The sequence below is a fragment of the Erpetoichthys calabaricus genome, chromosome 8, assembly GCF_900747795.2.
Source record: "Erpetoichthys calabaricus chromosome 8, fErpCal1.3, whole genome shotgun sequence".
In the NCBI taxonomy this organism is placed as follows: Eukaryota; Metazoa; Chordata; class Cladistia; order Polypteriformes; family Polypteridae; genus Erpetoichthys; species Erpetoichthys calabaricus.
In genome coordinates, this window is record NC_041401.2 from 99,469,395 (window position 1) to 99,489,817 (window position 20,423).

A 20,423-nucleotide genomic window follows, 5' to 3' on the forward strand; every position below is an offset into this window, starting at 1 on the left:
CCAATGCATCACAGGACATGCTTGGCAAACAAAGCAACCTATGTAAACGTGAAAAAAAATGTAAAATTGACACACACCTGTGACCAAGCTAAAATTAAACCCGAGATCCAGAGCTATGAAGCAGTAGTGCTACATCTCCTTGTTGCTCCCTTCAAATCTAGACATATTCAGTATGTTTTTTAGGACTTTTTCACTTTTCGTCTGGTACTGACACAATAGGGATTTTTTTTTTCCATTTCTGTGAAAAAATAAGTTCAACTTCACCAAACTTATCCTTTAATCTTGGGAGTTTGAAGCCACTAAACTGCAGGCTTGGGTAATTGGCAGGAAACAATGATTAGAGATAAAGACAGAATGCACCAGTTGCAGAAGGCAATCAGTGAAGTGAACAGGAATCTGTGCTAGAGCCAATTCGCTTTTCTAATAAATATACCAAAGGTAAATATTGCAATACAGTGAGTAAACTTGACAAATTTGCAATGACCAGGCAATTAGTTGAATGGCAAATACTAAAGAGAGAGCAATACAGTTTGGAATTACATTAAAAAGGATCTTTCTGTAAATACATAAAGGAAATTTCTACCTACAAAAACAGATTTTAGGGGGTTATATTTATACAGTTTTCTAATTAATTTTATATAATTTAAATTCATTAAGTTATATAAAATATTAGGCTATATTGTACTGCGGTGGGCTAGCGCCCTGCCCGGGGTTTGTTTCTTGCCTTGTGCCCTGTGTTGGCTGGGATTGGATCCAGTAACCCCCGTGACCCGGTAGTTAGGATATAGCAGGTTGGATAATGGATGTATGGATAGACTACATTGTAACTGAATGCAAATAAAAGAACTTTACAGTCAAAATAAATAATAGCAAAGACAAAAATATAGAGTATTACAAAAAAAATGACAGCAGCTTTGTAAACAAGCACAAGACAACTCAAATTCAACTTTTTGAGCTTTGAGCTAAGAATACTACATGGGTAGTTAAAGCTGTCAAAATTCTAAAAGTTACTGTTAACATTTATCAAGCAGAATTATTTTAGATAAGGTTGAACTAGATAAAACCCATTGTACATTATGAAAAAGTGAATTCAATACAGATCATGAAATTCATATACTGAGGGTGGTGAAAATCATAAAGAAAGTGCCACGTTATGCAGTTGTAGCAAAAACTCTTAATACTTTAAAAAACACCCAAATGACATTTTGGAAAACTTTGTTATTACCTAACCCAACTAGCTCAATAGAGTGAATGGTCTCAAAATTTTATATATTTAATGTAAATAACAAGTAACCACGTAAAATTGGATTACTACATTTTACAATTAAAAAAATGACATAATATTTTCAAAATTAACAAATATGGAATACAGTAGAGTTAGACTCACAGTAATTTCTTCTCAACTACTAATTAGCTACAGTTCCTAATAAGTATGTAATGTACAAGACTTAAACAAACACATCAACCCAATATGGAAACATTGTATCAATGTAATAATCACTTCTAATCAAAAGTGATCATACATTAATAAATTCAGGTCTAAGTCAGTTATGAAGGTGTTTATTTATGAATGTAATCATTTACTGGTTAAAAATACTGTACATTTAAGTCAATGTGGTATTATTTTGACTATCATTGACAGCATGCGTATTCTAATTAATAATTATAATTTAAATTGCATCTGGGAAAATGTCCATATGCCTGCTTTCAACTATCCATATTATGAGAAGCACACAAAAAGGGAAAAAACAATACTGACACAACTCACATCCCCCTGAAAGAAGTTAACATGTGTACTTTAACAAATACAGATTCAGCCCATGCCAAACACAGAACTAAATAATAAACTATTACTCTTTTTAAACTGATCAGCATTTTAAAAAGATTGATTTTACCTATAAACTACAATGTTAGGACATTAACATTAAAAACTAGAGCAAGTTGTTGCTAACTAAAATGTTTTGGTAGTATACTGAGAGCAACATTTTACATAATGGTTGGGCTTATTGCAGAACAGTTTGATTTTGCTACCTTTAAAGCACAAAACAAAAGTTCTTATGAAGTGTGTTTGTTACAAAGTAACAGTAACACATTAGCAGAAACTTTTTAGCATTATCATAATTAGATCACAAAGTAATTATTACTGGTAAAAATTCCACAACTCATAAATATGGAAAATGTGATGGCCTCATCTTCAACTTCCAGGCAAAAACATGAAGTTGAACCCAGAAACATTTGTGGATTTTTGATTTTTTTGTGATTAAGTATATTACTGATTAACAGATAAAATTGTATATATTTCCCTTAGTTGGCCTTTAAAAACCATAAAAGACAGAATCAACAAATGGTTGCATATCTGCAGTAAGAACACCATGAATCAAGCCAAAGGCAAATTTAAAAAAAAACAAAAAAAAAACAAGTTGTTTTGGTGTTTATGCTCAGGCGTTTTCTTTGTTTCCTCACATGTCTGGAAATAAACACCTACCTTAAACATTATCAGGAAAACTGGAATTGACAAGCCAGTAGGTTTATGTATACAACAGTTACATCTCATCATGACATTCAAGCCATAAAACCTGTTACGAGTTTAAGGAGCTCAAATTTCTCACACTCAACTAATCTAGAGCAGTTGTACACAAAAGCCTGAAAAATTGATTATAAATATAACAAATGGTAAAAATATAAAATTAGATGGCTCATTTTAAACGGAAATTAATCAAACAATATTTTATCTACAATATTAATTCTAATTTAGCAGTTTAATAGACATTATTAAATGCAACACATTTTCTAGGAATCAAATTGCCATCAAGAAAGTATGCAATCAAACACACTTGAACATGCAGTTGTAATATGTATGCAATATATGACCTATTAGCTGGTATTAATGTTCACTTAAACCACTACCACCACAACGACACTGCCTATATGGAACAACAGCCTTGGCTACAGCTTGCAGCATTACAGAATGTGTGTGAATATAAACACCTTTTCCAGAAGTAGGGTACTTCAAGGTGAATGTGTTAAAAGTACCCTTAATAATTTACCATTTATATAAAAATTACCTTTATAAAGCAGATTGTAAAATGAATATAAACACATTATTTTAGGTAATATTTTAATATAATAATTTGTTAATCATTACAAAGTCTGATTCCTTAGCATTTTTTGAAGTCAAACACAATTGTCACAAAAGTTTTCTGCATTGAACATTACGTGCTAAAACGAGAACCCACTGTAGTTCTCAAAATTTGTTTTCAGATATGACGTCAGACTGTATTATGTAAATTTTATTAAGGTAAAAAACTAGTCAGGACTTCAACCTCATGCCTCAACAGTCCTGCTTTAAATAACAATCAAAGAACTGTGTAGACCTCATGTATGAGCTAATGTCTTCACACGTCAAAGACGAGCATATTAAGTTAATTGTAGATTCTACACTAGAGCAATAAATGTATGCATGTCCACTAATGAAATGATAACCCTTGCAATGCTTGTTCCCATCTTACTTTATATGTTGCCGGGAAAAGATTAGGCCCTTTGCTGCCCTATACTAGAATTGGGGTAATTTGTAAAAATTAACAAATGGACTTTGATAAATAAATAAAAATGCAGGCTACATTAACTGGCAATTCTAAAGTGGTCAAGTGTGCCCAAGTATGCCCTGTAATAGAATGGCCCCATTCTGAACATACCCTGTATCCATTGCTGTCAGCATAAGCTCCAGCTGAAGCCCCCAACCCCACCAAACTTCGTAATCTTGAACCAAACTTGACAGGGCTCTCCATGACTGAACGAGACAATATCAACTGGGCTGGGGGACAAAAATCTGTACACTAACATATGTATTTTTTTTCCTAAGTTTTTGTTGTTGTGATAAAAATCATCAATACATAAGGAATACCATCAGGATGTTTTCTGCAACACACATCAGAATCTGAGTAACAATGCTATTGATTGTGTTGCCCATTAAGTGGGAATGGCACCTGTAGAAGGAACACATTGTGATGTACATTTGAACTTATGGCATATTACTAATGTTAGGAATTAAATACAAATTTTAATGCCAAACACGCTGTGCTTTTGTGCCTGGATTCATTTTACTTTCCTTAATGTTGAACCCAAACAAACATCTTAACATGAAAACATTCAATTTGCAAGCACTGTTAAAATTAAGTACACTGGCATACAATATGCTAAGACAGTCTCCCCAACTTCAACTGACAGGAGCATTTAAAGGATAATTTATACTGAATTTACAATTCCTGTTCTGCATACAAAGAACCTGGCGAACCACAACTACCTAACAGGAATACATATCCTTGAACTTGGATGCCTCACCTTCTTTGGATAAGTATAGTTCCTTAAACTTGGCTCTCCGCTGGTTAAACTCCTGTTCCTGATGCTGCTTCACTCTGAGATACTCTGCCTTCTCCTGCTCCAGGTCAAGTACCCTCTGATGCAGCACCCTGGCTGTGATGGACAAGAAACACATAAAAGACAGAATCCCTATGTAAGATGAAAACTCGCTACTGACATATTGCTGATAAAAACATTACATTCTGAAAATAGCACAAATTAAAACATTTTAATATTATCCTTTTCTAAGACTGCCTCTAAAAAAACTTTATGGTTTAAGTTTATAATTCTTTTAAGATTCAAATCAGCACTAGATTATTTACTGCACAGCCAAGTATTTACATGTCACTTTCCTGTAAACTAATTTTTTAAAACATCTACTGCTCTTTGGCATTTGTACTTCTAGATGGTCTATCACAATACACACCAAAGTGTGAGTTACATTTTGTTGTATTTTTTTATAACTATGGAGTTATAGTTTGTTAATTTATTGTGCAAGTTTATAACTCTTTAAGATCCAAATCAACATGTATATGTTATGTACTACTACATGTTCTCATGTCACACTCCCCTAAAAAAGGTTTTAAAACATCTGCTCTTTGGTACTTGCATTAATATTATAGATATAAATACCATAATACACATCAAAGTGTGGGGTTATATTTTGTTAATTAGAAGGGTATATTATTAACTACAGAAATGTTTAGAAAAATGAATGTAAAGACTTTTTATATTTATACTGATCTTTAAATCACAATGTACAAAACAGTCTATCAGGTAAAGTCACAATATATAAATCACATTAGCTTTTAAGGAATTTAATATTAAAGCATACAGCTGTCAAAACCACAACAATACATGAAGTGCAAAATATAATACATAACAGGCAGCAGATAATACTGTCAACTCAGAGGATTTGGACTTCAGTTCAATTCCTGGCTGGTGCCTTGAATATGGAGTTTATATGCTTCTTCAGAGCATTCATACACATTTTCTCCCCCATTTCTAAAGACATGTTAACAACATGATGCATTCATCCTTGCTTAATCGATGAAGGGACCGGAGCCTATTCCAGCAGCAATGAGCATAAGCCAACAGCCCTGAATGGTATATCAATCCACTGCGGGACCAATTTCACAAACACCAACACTCACTGGGAAACAACTTAGAATCACTAATGACTTGCACGGCTTGTGGAAGAAACACCTGCAGTCATAAGATTACAATTTGAACATAGGACACTGGATCAGTGAGGCAGAAGTGCTCACCTATGTGCTACAATGACAGACAAATCTGCATGTGTGTTTGTGTATACTGGTATATCATCCTGGGCTGGGTCCTATCTTCTGTTTGATATTGGAGGGACTGGAAGCAATGCCACATCACCTTGTAATGCAAAAAGTATGCTCAGACAATTGATTAAACAATTTCACCTAATTTCTATATTATGACTGCCTAGTAAGTCAGAACACTCCCATATGAGGAGTTTCATTACAACAGTTACTATAATTTTTATTTAAACATTGAGACACTATCATAGAGAGTGGTGTTATCTCATCTAAAATTTCAAATCAACGTATCATCATTAATGGCACCTTGTTTAACCTTTCTAGCAAATACAACCACCCATGCTTACAACACAGAAAAGGACAAGGCACAAACAAGATCAATGTCAAGACAGCCTTAAGTGAATGCAAAAGGATTGGACACTTCAAAAGGCTTTGAATTGTTTTGGGTTTTTTTTTCTTCAAAACAAAAAAAGATTCAGATTCCCATTTACATAACGCCTGCGGATTCAGAATGGCGGAGCAGGTTTAAAAACTTTTCAGGCCAGACTACCGATTCTAACAGGTAAGCTTAATTTTATTTCCCAAGGCATTTAAGCTGTTTGTGTAGCTAGAAAGATTTAGATTCTGGTCTGCGCCACAGTGCATAGTCCACGTCCCATCATAGTACTTAACGCCTCTTGATTGACTGGTCTTCCTTGCCCGATCCATGCACTTCCATTTAACTACAGTCCACGAAATAAAGGAGGCGAGCAAGCCGCAGGTGTCCACCCAGCACCACCTGCAAAAGATGCCAGGCACGCCTCGGTAACTTTCAGCGTGCTTCAATAAAATGAAGAAAATAAAGTCGCTTACCAACCTTGCCATCATCAACGCCCACTCCACGATGGAGCAGGTTGTGTGTTCTGTCAATGTACACGCCGGCTTCGCAGAAGCACGCTTGTCTAGTGACAGAAAACTGGGCGAGACCGCGGCTGTACAGGCCGCTAGCCCTGCCGCTCACTTGACCTCGTCTAGGAGGTAATACAAAGGTACATATTTACCGTCCAGCTGGGGAGAAGCAGTTGATCCCGGGGCCTGCTCGGCCATTGTTCCCCCAGGTGTTGCGGGAGTGAGCAGGCTCAGAGCCAGAGAGCGTTAAGAGCGCCTAAACCTAAGGACTTGGTGTTTGGGACGTACTGACAACAACATCCTCGGGTTGAGAGCGGCAGATGCGCACGCGCGAGCCCTGGGAGTGGGCGTGGCCTACAGTCGGCGCTCAAAGGAAACTCGCAGTACGATTAGTACAGCCTGCGGCGTTTTGGGTGCTGTCACTTTCTACCAAACTCATAAGTAACTTTCCTTCTGTATATATAATTATTATTTTTAACTCTAAAAAGCAAAATTATTTCAAAATCAGATTTACTGACATGACAGCAGATTTTGTGTTAGCAAGCCTTTAACATCCGCATATAGGTGTGCCAATTGTATAGTTTTCCTCAGATGCCTCTTTCCAGTTGGCGCATTAGATGGTCCCCTGCGGTGGCAAATCTGAATCAAGCTGTAAAATCTTCAGATTTCACAATTTGCAGTCGAAATTGGCGGTTGTTCAAGATCTACCAAGCCTTATCATACTTTATTTTGTGGTCCGCTTAAGGCACTTTGGTGCTTCACGTATCACTCTTGTCATTTGTTTTAGCGCGTAATGAACATTATGATAGCACTTTTCATGTAAAAATTCGGCGTTCCATCACTTTTGTCAAGTGTTGTGTGTAAAAATAAAACTTTAAAACCTCAAAAGTAACCCTGATGTGGTAGTCATTCAGACTGAGAGTGCGGTACTTCATTACCTGTTCAGATCAGGTTATGAATGTATAGCGCTAGAAAAGGGTTTCGATGCTATCCCAAGAGAACTGGTGTTCTGAAAGTACAGGTAACAACAGTGAACACTGCATATGAAGACACCGAAATATTCAATGTGCAAGTAGGTTTACTTTCAGGGTTCAGTTCTTACCTCTTTGTCTTTTTGGTGGATGTGCTTACGTAGTGTGTCAGGGTGTTGAACTCTGGAGATTGTTATATGATGATGATGACCTTCTGATCATACTGTAGTAGTCAGGATAAACTGTAGAGAAGGGTATTTGAGTGGCCATACAGCGGGGAGGTTTGGCCTCAGATTTTCAGCTTTTACTTCCATAGTGTCAGGATAACAGATGGGAGATTTAATACAAGATAATGTGGCCTTGGAGCTGAAGATGGTGTGTGTGTGTATATATATATATATATATATATATATATATATATATATATATATATATATATACACCAGGGTGGTCCAGATCTAACTTGCAACGTCTAATGCAATGCAATGCAGTAATTGCATAGTTAGATCTGGACTACCCTATATATACAGTATATATACATACAGTGGTGTGAAAAACTATTTGCCCCCTTCCTGATTTCTTATTCTTTTGCATGTTTGTCACACAAAATGTTTCTGATCATCAAACACATTTAACCATTAGTCAAATATAACACAAGTAAACACAAAATGCAGTTTGTAAATGGTGGTTTTTATTATTTAGGGAGAAAAAAAAATCCAAACCTACATGTCCCTGTGTGAAAAAGTAATTGCCCCCTGAACCTAATAACTGGTTGGGCCACCCTTAGCAGCAATAACTGCAATCAAACGTTTGCGATAACTTGCAATGAGTCTTTTACAGCGCTCTGGAGGAATTTTGGCCCACTCATCTTTGCAAAATTGTTGTAATTCAGCTTTATTTGAGGGTTTTCTAGCATGAACCGCCTTTTTAAGGTCATGCCATAGCATCTCAATTGGATTCAGGTCAGGACTTTGACTAGGCCACTCCAAAGTCTTCATTTTGTTTTTCTTCAGCCATTCAGAGGTGGATTTGCTGGTGTGTTTTGGGTCATTGTCCTGTTGCAGCACCCAAGATCGCTTCAGCTTGAGTTGACGAACAGATGGCCGGACATTCTCCTTCAGGATTTTTTGGTAGACAGTAGAATTCATGGTTCCATCTATCACAGCAAGCCTTCCAGGTCCTGAAGCAGCAAAACAACCTCAGACCATCACACTACCACCACCATATTTTACTGTTGGTATGATGTTCTTTTTCTGAAATGCTGTGTTCCTTTTACGCCAGATGTAACGGGACATTTGCCTTCCAAAAAGTTCAACTTTTGACTCATCAGTCCACAAGGTATTTTCCCAAAAGTCTTGGCAATCATTGAGATGTTTCTTAGCAAAATTGAGACGAGCCCTAATGTTCTTTTTGCTTAACAGTGGTTTGCGTCTTGGAAATCTGCCATGCAGGCCGTTTTTGCCCAGTCTCTTTCTTATGGTGGAGTCGTGAACACTGACCTTAATTGAGGCAAGTGAGGCCTGCAGTTCTTTAGACGTTTTCCTGGGGTCTTTTGTGACCTCTCGGATGAGTCGTCTCTGCGCTCTTGGGGTAATTTTGGTCGGCCGGCCACTCCTGGGAAGGTTCACCACTGTTTCATGTTTTTGCCATTTGTGGATAATGGCTCTCACTGTGGTTCGCTGGAGTCCCAAAGCTTTAGAAATGGCTTTATAACCTTTACCAGACTGATAGATCTCAATTACTTCTGTTCTCATTTATTCCTGAATTTCTTTGGATCTTGGCATGATGTCTAACTTTTGAGGTGCTTTTGGTCTACTTCTCTGTGTCAGGCAGCTCCTATTTAAGTGATTTCTTGATTGAAACAGGTGTGGCAGTAATCAGGCCTGGGGGTGGCTACGGAAATTGAACTCAGGTGTGATACACCACAGTTAGGTTATTTTTTAACAAGGGGGCAATTACTTTTTCACACAGGGCCATGTAGGTTTGGATTTTTTTTCTCCCTAAATAATAAACACCATCATTTAAAAACTGCATTTTGTGTTTACTTGTGTTATATTTGACTAATGGTTAAATGTGTTTGATGATCAGAAACATTTTGTGTGACAAACATGCAAAAGAATAAGAAATCAGGAAGGGGGCAAATAGTTTTTCACACCACTGTATATATAGTGGCCACAAGGGGGCACTCCAGCTCCTCAAACGCTCAACACAAAGGCTTGGACACACACACACACACACACACACACACACACACACACATATATATATATATATACAGTGCATCCAGAAAGTATTCACAGCGCATCACTTTTTCCACATTTTGTTATGTTACAGCTCAGAAGTTTGAAACCACCAGGACTCTTCCTAGAGCTGGCCGTCCATCTAAACTGAGCGATCAGGGGAGAAGGGCCTTAGTCAGGGAGGTGACCAAGAAACCGATGGTCACTCTGTCAGAGCTCCAGAGGTCCTCTGTGGAGAGAGGAGAACCTTCCAGAAGGAGAACCATCTCTGCAGCAATCCACCAATCAGGCCTGTATGGTAGAGTGGCCAGATAGAAGCCACTCCTTAGTAAAAGGCACATGACAGCCCGCCTGGAGTTTGCCAAAAGGCACCTGAAGGACTCTCAGACCATGAGAAAGAAAATTCTCTGGTCTGATGAGACAAAGATTGAACTCTTTGGTGTGTATGCCAGGCGTCATGTTTGGAGGAAACCAGGCACCACTCATCACCAGGCCAATACCATCCCTACAGTGAAGCATCGTGGTGGCAGCATCATGCTGTGGGGATGTTTGTCAGCGGCAGGGACTGGGAGACTAGTCAGGATAAAGGGAAAGATGACTGCAGCAATGTACAGAGACATCCTGGATGAAAACCTGCTCCAGAGCGCTCTTGACCTCAGACTGGGACGACGGTTCATCTTTCAGCAGGACAACGACCCTAAGCACACAACCAAGATATCAAAGGACTGGCTTCAGGACAACTCTGTGAATGTTCTTGAGTGGCCCAGCCTTGAGGGAGCTTGAGAGGTGCTGCAAAGAGGAATGGGCGAAACTTGCGAAGGATAGGTGTGCCAAGCTTGTGGCATCCATCCATCCATCCATCCATCCATCCATCCATCCATCCATCCATTGTCTCCCGCTTATCCGAGGTCGGGTCGCGGGGGCAGCAGCTTGAGCAGAGATGCCCAGACTTCCCTCTCCCCGGCCACTTCTTCTAGCTCTTCCGGGAGAATCCCAAGGCGTTCCCAGGCCAGTCGAGAGACATAGTCCCTCCAACGTGTCCTGGGTCTTCCCCGGGGCCTCCTCCCGGTTAGACGTGCCCGGAACACCTCACCAGGGAGGCGTCCAGGAGGCATCCTGATCAGATGCCCGAGCCACCTCATCTGACTCCTCTCGATGCGGTGGAGCAGCGGCTCTACTCTGAGCCCCTCCCGGATGACTAAGCTTCTCACCCTATCTTTAAGAGAAAGCCCAGACACCATGCGGAGGAAACTCATTTCAGTCGCTTGTATTCGCGATCTCGTTCTTTCGGTCACTACCCATAGTTCATGACCATAGGTGAGGGTAGGAACATAGATCGACTGGTAAATTGAGAGCTTCGCCTTGCGGCTCAGCTCCTTTTTCACCACGACAGACCGATGCAGCGCCCGCATTACTGCGGATGCCGCACCGATCCGCCTGTCGATCTCACACTCCATTCTTCCCTCACTCAGGAACAAGACCCCGAGATACTTGAACTCCCCCACTTGGGGCAGGATTTCGCTACCAACCCTGAGAGGGCACTCCACCCTTTTCCGGCTGAGGACCATGGTCTCGGATTTGGAGGTGCTGATTCTCATCCCAGCCGCTTCACACTCAGCTGCAAACCGATCCAGAGAGAGCTGAAGATCACGGCCTGATGAAGCAAACAGGACAACATCATCTGCAAAAAGCAGTGACCCAATCCTGAGCCCACCAAACCGGACCCCCTCAACACCCTGGCTGCGCCTAGAAATTCTGTCCATAAAAGTTATGAACAGAATCGGTGACAAAGGGCAGCCCTAGCGCATCATATTCAAAAAGACTTGAGGCTGTAATTGCTGCCAAAGGTGCATCAACAAAGTATTGAGCAAAGGTTGTGAATACTTATGTACATGTGATTTCTCAGTTTTTTTATTTTTAATAAATTTGCAAAAACCTCAAGTAAACTTTTTTCACGTTGTCATTATGGGGTGTTTTGTGTAGAATTCTGAGGAAAAAATGAATTTAATCCATTTTAGAATAAGGCTGTAACATAACAAAATGTGGAAAAAGTGATGCGCTGTGAATACTTTCTGGACGCACTGTATACATATATATAGTGGCCACAAGGGGGCACTCCAGCTCCTCAAACGCTCAACACAAACACTTGGACACAAGCGTAAAAGCACAAGAGAGTTTTTATTCAGTGGGAATCTCTTTTACAATTGTTTCAGCCAACACCAACAAAAATGCAAAATGAACAAGCAGCACATAGCTACTCCTTGCCTTCTCCTTCTCTGTCTCTCTCTTGGTCACTGCCTCCTCCACTACTCCACACAAGCTTTGTCCTCCATTCTCCTGACTCTGGCTCCAAGAGCAGAGGCAGGCAGCTCCTTTTATGTCCCACCCAGAAGCACTTCTGGTGTTCTGAAGCTGTAGCTCAGAAGCACTTCTGGGTGAGGTGAGACCCTGACAAAGTAGGGCGCTCCAGTCCCCGCAGCACCTCCTGGTGCCAGCTACGGAACACAACAGGGCTGAGCCAACAAACTCCAAGTCCCATGATGCCCTGTGGGAAAATATGGCATCTAGCAGTCCTAGGAAGACAATGCTTCATGCATGCTACTCCCCCCGTCTTTCCATCTCAAGGGCATCCCAGTTGGGTAAGGACACCGGGTGTCCCTCACAACATATATATATATGTATAACTGACTCGCTCATTAACAAAAACACTATTTCATTATTAGTTGAAAAGTTGAATTTTGGCAGGATAGTACATCTAGGTGAGTTGGTTTCCGCTAAGAAAGTACATTTCAATATATCAATATTTAGTGGTAAACCACCCCTCCACAATTAAAAAAATTAAAATTAAATACAATAAATTAAAATTAAAAATCTCAAAAAAGCTTAGATAGATTTATTTGAAATTTGGTGACATAATAGAAAGAAGAAAATAAGTCAACAAGTGTTTTTTTTTTAAATGTTTGGTCGATCTTCATTAATATTGTGGTAACTTACAGACTCAGTAAAATGCAGTTGAAGTGATAGATGCGCCACTCAAATCGCATCACTAACTAATAGGGTAGACAACGACTGAAGCCATGGCAGTGTCCTGGACAGAAAAAATGAGACATGATCACATTGTGGAATTCAAAAAGATAGTTTGGTGAAGCTTAAGGAAGATGCAAAACTTAGTAATTAGCAAGCACTGTACTTTACTGTTGACTACTGGCATTTATACAAAGAACATCACAATGCTGACAGAAGGAAGGCCCCACAGTCTCTGATATATGCGCATACCAATTCAACCGTGCGCATGTCTAACTGGGACACAGTGCAAGTAAGATTCAAGGTAAATACTAAGAATGGCCAACAAATGAAAATGCCATTAACGGACATTTGGACATGTACCAGCATATGTAGGCTTAAAAAAAGAACATCCAAATAATAAAAAAAATACTTCAAAACTAGCATTTTTTGAACCCCATCTTACTAATCCACACTTCTTACCCTGCACTCTTCCTCATTTGCTATATATTGCCTTTGATTCTTTTTATGTATAATCTCTTTCCTCTGATAATAATACGTGACAGGTATCGAAAGCTCAGGGCTGAGTGCTTATAAATATTGTGTTTAGAAAACCACTTAATAACATAGTGCTACTGATACACCCATTTAGCAAGCTGCACTCTAGTGGAGGCTCCTTCCCCATCCCAGAACCTACCACCAGTTCACCACATAGTCTCTTGCAATGGAACAATTCAGAGCTTCTCAAAGGAAAGCAACATAAATAGAACAAGAACATGCCAGCTTCATACACATATGTCAGTCTGGAATCAAACTTGGGGGTGAAATCTTCTGAGATGGCAGATGCACCACTTACACTATCCTTCTGCTTTTGGAATTAAAGCACCCTCTTTCTATTTCTACTCAGGATACTTTTGCATACCTTTATCTGCAAAAAAAAAAAAAAAAGTATTCTTAGAAAAGATGTCCTGCTCCTTTAATGGATATTTATATTACTGAAGAATCCTTTGATTTTGTTTTGTAAAAGGTGCAAGTTTATATTGTTGTTTCTATACAGAATTTTGTAGCATTTTAGGTCAACCAAACCATGAGATAATTAAAGTATGTGTACTATCAAGCACAGGCATGCTGGTTACATTTATTAAAACACTTTTCCTTTAACATAGCAAGTTTTCTTTCTTCAGTTATAACAGCAAGAACTCTTAACTATCTGTCTCCTGTGGTAAACATACACAGATAAAAGAGTCAAATTAACACTTAAAAGTTTGTACAGGTATATGAAAAGAAAGGACCAGTATATATGCTTAAAGGCTTAGTTTATCAATGGAAAGTTTTGCTTTTCCTTTTTACACTTTTCTGAAGCCACGTGACTGGAAGAGATGATCTTCTTGCCTTCCATTCTTTCTTGGGCTTCTTGGTAAGCTCCCTGCGACATCTGGTCACTATTCAATGTCCTGTCCTGCATGACTCACTTCTAGTCATGGTTAGGAAAGAGAGCAAAAGAGGATCTGAATCATGCTGAATTCTCCACCAGCTTTTTAAGGGCTTATCTTCTGTTCCAAGCATGTATTACATGAGGCGTGAAATGGAACTATTACAAGCAAAAACAAAACTACTGGTGGAACAATGCTGATTCTACTTCTGCCGAATATAACATTTTATGAGAAACATACAGTATCTTCAAGCAACAATAGTACTATTTTATTCCGATCAACAAGCCAATGCAGACATGCATCTGAAATTATTCATTCGATTGGTTCTAGAAAATTTGTTGTTTAATTGAAAAGGCAGTGATTAGTAAAAAAATGGCCATAACTGATGACCTGAAATGAGTACAACACATTGTCTAAGGGCTCACTTTATGCAATTAATTTTCTTATCCACCATGGCCACCACTGCTACCTTAATAGGCAGATCATTCTTTACAGTCACATGTTGCTGGGTGTCTCCATCTTTCCATTGATACCTCCTATGAATACCCAAAGAACATTCATCTAACTATTTTAGTGAAGGGAAAACAGATTCAGTCTTGGTAGATGAGTTATCTTTAGCATCTCCTTGATGGCATTAGCTAATGCTCAGGATAGAGACCATGGTTGGGGTTAATGGAGCTCTTCATCCCAACCACGTTATACTGTTCATATAACAGTTCCTTTTAATTTTGCTTTTCCCCTAAGTAGATAAAATAGTTTTTATTAATATTGAATAATGTAGAATTTAATAATTCTTTGGATGATGATATCTGCTACTATTGTTATCTGCAGATATGATTTAAACATCCTATAAATTATTTATCCCAAAGCACACAAACAAGTATTTTTATGGGGTTACTTGTTTATCACCAATTATTAGAGTTGTTCTGTCTTCCACACACTTAGAATCAAAGATGTCAGCTTGCCGTATGTTCTCTGCCATCACCAGTCATGTGTTTCTCCTCTTCTTCTACCCTTATGTCATGCTGTCCTTTGACAGAGAGGTTTTTTGATTGGGTGAGGTAGACATCTTTTTCTTCTTTGGTCCCTATCTGGTGCCTGGAAGAGGGGGTTGACCATGCAACCAGTACACTGCTGTGGGTGCCACAGGAATTCCCATTTTGCTCCTGACCCCTTTCCATGCTTTACAATCCATGGCAATGGTCCTGGCATAGTCAGAGCTGAGGCTCTGGCTCTTTTTATCCTCTAGCACTTGTTTGGTCCAAGTTTTTCAAAGGAACCTGTGAGGTAGACAGTCTGGACCCATTCTGCACATGTGACTGAACTACCTCAGCCTCTGCAGGTGGATTAGTTCTTATGCTGTTGGGTGTTGTGCATAACTTGACCAGATTGTTTAATTGGGAATGTGATCACAGAGTGAGGCACAAAGGATCTAGTGCAGGCATCCTAATTGGACTGCTCACGTTTGTTCAAGTCCATTTGTAGGAGGGTTAGTGTTTCTGATACATAGAGGAGAATTGGCAGAATAAGTGTACAAAAGAGTAAGGGAGACTACAAAAATGAAGGAGTGAGAGCAGCAGGAGACAAAGTTAAAGATCAGTTACCGTATTTATGAAGCATCACAGAGTAGGAAAACAGTCCTTGCTGGCTCAGAAATCTTAGAGTGATTGAAAATTCTATTCTTAGAAGTAGGAGTAAAAGCATTTTATCAATTTTCATAATTAACAAAACTACTCCTAACTTTACCAGGATTTAGCAGGGAGTGTGAACTCTGAACACTCGCTGGGAGCTGCCAGAAGATGGTGTACAGGCAGAGATCGGCACTCATACACCAGGAAAAGCTGAATGTTTTGGAGACCCTGCACAAGAATGGACTCATTAAAAGATATGAAATTGACAGAGTTAGAATAATATTTGTAACAAATTTTCTACGTTACATGTTTGCTCCATCTATGCAGATAAGCCATGCACTGTCAGCTAAAACAAAAGTGTTGGTAAAGTTGCATTTTTTTGGCCACAGTGAAAAACAATGCAGCTTTCCAATAGCAATGATTTTGGCATGTCATCATCAATCATTTCTTGAATTTTGCACTAAACCTTGGACGCCCTTTCTGTACACAGATGTATAAATTTCCCCCCCACTTCACATGAGTTAATGTTGACGCAAGCTGTTTTTCCTGCAGCTGTTGATGTGATTAACAACATACATACAAAGATCATTGCCCAAGTGTGGAAGAGTAAACATATGTGAATCGCTAGTCATATCACAGTATGAACGTACAGGAGGTCATGGATGCAAACTGCATAATAGTAGCCAGCAAATTATCCTAAAGATAAGTGGGGCTGGATGGGTGATTGATAGTGAAATGTCACACAAGTACATTGAACTCTGTATTCTAGGAACCTCTGGAATATTTACGTTACACTTTACAAGCCCAGAAAAGTTTAAGAAGGAAGACAGATACTCCAAGGGTATTGAATAACTAGAATATTACAGAAGATATGGGGGGATCATGGAGAGAGGCATGGTGCACGACTCTGGAAGACAATCAGAAGCACTGGAAGAATCAACACAACTTTAGTAACACTGCAGGAATAGCCATGGCTAGTTTCAGCAACTCTTATTTAACAAAGCATTCCCTGCAGCTGTATCAGCAGCAAAGTGATTCTTCTCAAAGTACAGCTGTGGATCATTCCTTGTTAAATAAACATGTCTGATATTGGCCTTTACTGCTATTTGGTGCGTGGCTTAGTCTTTCAATGTCAGTATATGTTACAGTATTAATTAATGTTGTTACAAAGTGGCGACAATTGCAATTTAGTGCAATTGTTATGTTTTCCTTCTCCTTCTTCTTCTGCTACTTTAAACATTATTATTCTTTTTATTATTGTTATAATCTTCGTACATAATTTATTCATAATTTTCTTCAAGACCTCTACGTCCTGATGAGTATTAGAACAATCTACATGAGAACAGGCCATTAAGCCCACCAAAGCTTGTCACTCTTATCCACTTAATTCTTTCAAAATAATGTCAAGTTGAGTTTTGAAGGAACCTAAAGTCTTAATGTCTACCACACTACTTCATAGCTTATTCCATGTGTCTGTGGTTCTCTGTGTAAAAATAACCTTCTAATGTTTATACAAAATTTACCCTTAACAAGTTTCCAGGTGTGTCTTGATGAACTCATTTTAAAGTAACATACTCAATACACTGTACTAATTCCTTTCATACTGTAAGTTTAAACACTTCATTCATGTTTCCTCTTAATCTTTTTTAGCTTAAACTTGAAAGGTTCAACTTCTTTAATCTTTCCTTATAATTCAGCCCCTGTAGTCCTGTAATCAGCCTTTTCCCTCTTCTCTGGACTTCTCCCAGCTCTGCTATGCTATTTTAGTTGCCTGGAGACCCAAACTGTACACAGTACTCCAGATGAGGTCTCACTAAGTGCATTACAAAAACTTGAGCATAACGTCCTTGGACTTGTGCTCTACATATTGTGCTATGTAATCCAGCATTCTGTTAGCCTTCTTAATGGCTTCTGAACACTGTCTGGCAGTTCATAGTGACGAGTCCACAACAACTCCTAAATCTTTCTCATAAGGTGTACTTTCCATTGTGTATTCAAACCTAACATTTTTACTTTCTATGTGTAATACTATACATTTACTTAGATTTAAATTTCACCTACCATAAATCTGCCCAAGCCTGTATGTTGTCCAAGTCCTTCTGTAATGATTCAATGGAATCTAGAATATCTGCCAATCCACCAAGCTTGGTATCATCTGCAAACTTAACCAGTTTGCTACTTTTATTCCTTTCCATATCATTTATATATATTAAAAATAACAGTGGCCCTAGCAGTGACCCCTGAGGGACACCACTCTTAACATCAGTCTGTTCTAATGGGGCACCTCACACCATAAAACTGTGCTTCCTGAGTCTAAGCCAATTTTGCACCTATTTACACTTAACATTCTGAAATCTCACCTATTTGATACCCAACTCTCATATGGCAGCTTATCAAATGCTTTCTGAAAGTCCAGATAAATAATATCATATGCTCCACTTTGATTGTAAGTATCCTTTTGTATCAGAAAACTACAAACTGCTTTCATGAGTATCATTTTGCAGTTGTGGGTGCCCTAAAATTGTGACATCATTCTTTCTCAAACATGAACTCCTATCCCTGGATGGGAGTAGGCGTAGAATGCTTCATAAATACTTCTCATGTCTAAGTTAGGATAAATTCTTATTCTAGTCAGACTTTTAGTGTAACTCCTAGGAGTAATTCTGAGTCACTTCATAAATATTGGCTCAGGTCTGCCTTTGCAATTCTTTCAGATGCTGGATGTGGAAATCATGGTCACAAAAAGGAACAAGGTCAAAATCCATAAACTGAAACTACCATATTCTTAGAAAGAAGTAGGCAAATTGTTTGTCAAGAATCAATCAGGATGTTTAAATCTAATAAAAAAAAAAACTGGACAACAATGATGAAAAAGGGAGGTAAATTGTAATCTGGAAGAGAAGCAATCAGAAATTAGAGGCAGTACCAGACTGTAAATCTAAAGAATGGAGCCTGAAACACCTGAGGAAACTCAACAAAAGAGCATGCAGCAATGCCGTGCCCCTGCTTACGTACTGTATATGTATAATCCTGCATGATATGACTGCCCCACAACTGTTTCCAGTTACCTCCCACTGAGAGGTATGCCCAGTAGGAAGGTTACATATGAGAGGTGTAGCAAAAAGTAGACTGCAGGTGAAGGTGTGATGGTGTTTAAGAAAACACAATGCTCTTCATGGTGCTAAGAATCACAGTATTACTGTCGCAGAATCATTATTATTATTACTATTGTAAATGTGGCTAATGTCTTTATCCAAGGTGATCTATAAGTTTAAGATAAAGTACAAATGTTTATGGGCGGCACGGTGGCACAGTGGGTAGCGCTGCTGCCTCGCAGTTGGGAGACCTGGGGACCCGGGTTCGCTTCCCGGGTCCTCCCTGTGTGGAGTTTGCATGTTCTCCCCGTGTCTGCGTGGGTTTCCTCCGGGCGCTCCGGTTTCCTCCCACTGTCCATAAACATGCTGGTTAGGTGGATTGGCGATTCTAAATTGGCCCTAGTGTGTGCTGGGTGTGTTTATGTGTGTCCTGCGGTGGGTTGGCACCCTGCCTGGGATTGGTTCCTGCCTTGTGCCCTGTGTTGGCTGGGATTGGCTCCAGCAGACCCCCATGACCCTGTGTTCAGATTCAGCGGGTTGGACAATGGATGGACAAATGTTTATATATCTTTTATTTTGGAACACAGGTAGCACAAATTCAGTGCTATTTTTGTCAAAGAAGGACAATAAACCTGAATCATCTGAGAATTGAAGAACAAAACCATTGGCAACTGAGCTTATATAGTCATTGGTGTAGAGTGAATATAAACAAATAACAGTAAGATTACGCATCTCTCAATGAATCAATTTCAAATATGTTTGTTCCTGTTTGAGATGGAAAATTGTTTCTTCAGAATTCTCAGTGCTGGAGGTGATATGTGAGATTTTCCTATCCATCTGTCTATTTTCAAATCCAATTCATCCAAGTGGATTTAGTGTTACATGTTCAGAATAAAGTAAAATTCTTATTTGCAGTTAAAAGCGTGGTGAGGCTAGAGCTTATGAACTGTGGGCATGGCAGGAGTGCCAGTCCATCACAGAATATACCCAAATTCACTCACATAGGACCAATTTAGAGGTGCCAAACACTCATATCTTGGATGTGGCAGGAAAGCTGCACGAGGATTGGGAGAATGTGCAAAACCCACATAAACAATAATTGTGGAGTTGTGGAGCAGAGACTTAATAGCATGAACTGCTGTGTCATCAAACAACCAAATTTCATATGCATATAATTGTCTTTTGGACAACTAGCTGTCAGGATAGATGCAACTTTTCAGATTTCAACTCTGTTGACCCCAGAAATACAGACTCGTTGTGAGGTTGGGAAGCATTCTTGTGTGCTGTCTTTGCTCTCATGTCTCATGTAAAACTTGTTCCAAACTTTTTTGGGTTTCTTTTTTCATAATGGTGATTATACAAGAAGAGATCATGGCATCTATGCTTTACATAGTTTAAAATATATACAGGGCTATTTGGCTTTCTTTTTCTATTTAACTAAATAGCCACAATTACAGTTGTGGAAGACAGGGAGCACTATCAAGCCCCAAACCACAGATACAACTGACAAGCAC

General features: G+C 39.1%; 2 protein-coding genes across 2 annotated transcripts in view; one reads left to right on the top strand and one right to left on the bottom strand.

The window, feature by feature from the left end:
• The window catches only part of rabep1 (rabaptin, RAB GTPase binding effector protein 1), a 66,537-nt gene extending 59,663 nt beyond the window's left edge, over nucleotides 1-6,874 (bottom strand). The window contains exons 1-2 of the mRNA XM_051930783.1: nucleotides 6,689-6,874; nucleotides 4,342-4,473 (exon numbers count right to left, since the gene is read on the bottom strand). Of these exons, the coding sequence (XP_051786743.1) occupies nucleotides 4,342-4,473; nucleotides 6,689-6,734 (178 nt within the window). The 5' untranslated portion in view covers nucleotides 6,735-6,874. The remainder of the gene's footprint in view (nucleotides 1-4,341; nucleotides 4,474-6,688) is intronic.
• zgc:171740 (uncharacterized protein LOC795694 homolog) overlaps nucleotides 1-20,423 on the top strand; it is a 317,785-nt gene that overhangs the window by 217,173 nt on the left and 80,189 nt on the right. The gene's annotated exons all lie outside the window — the stretch shown is intronic.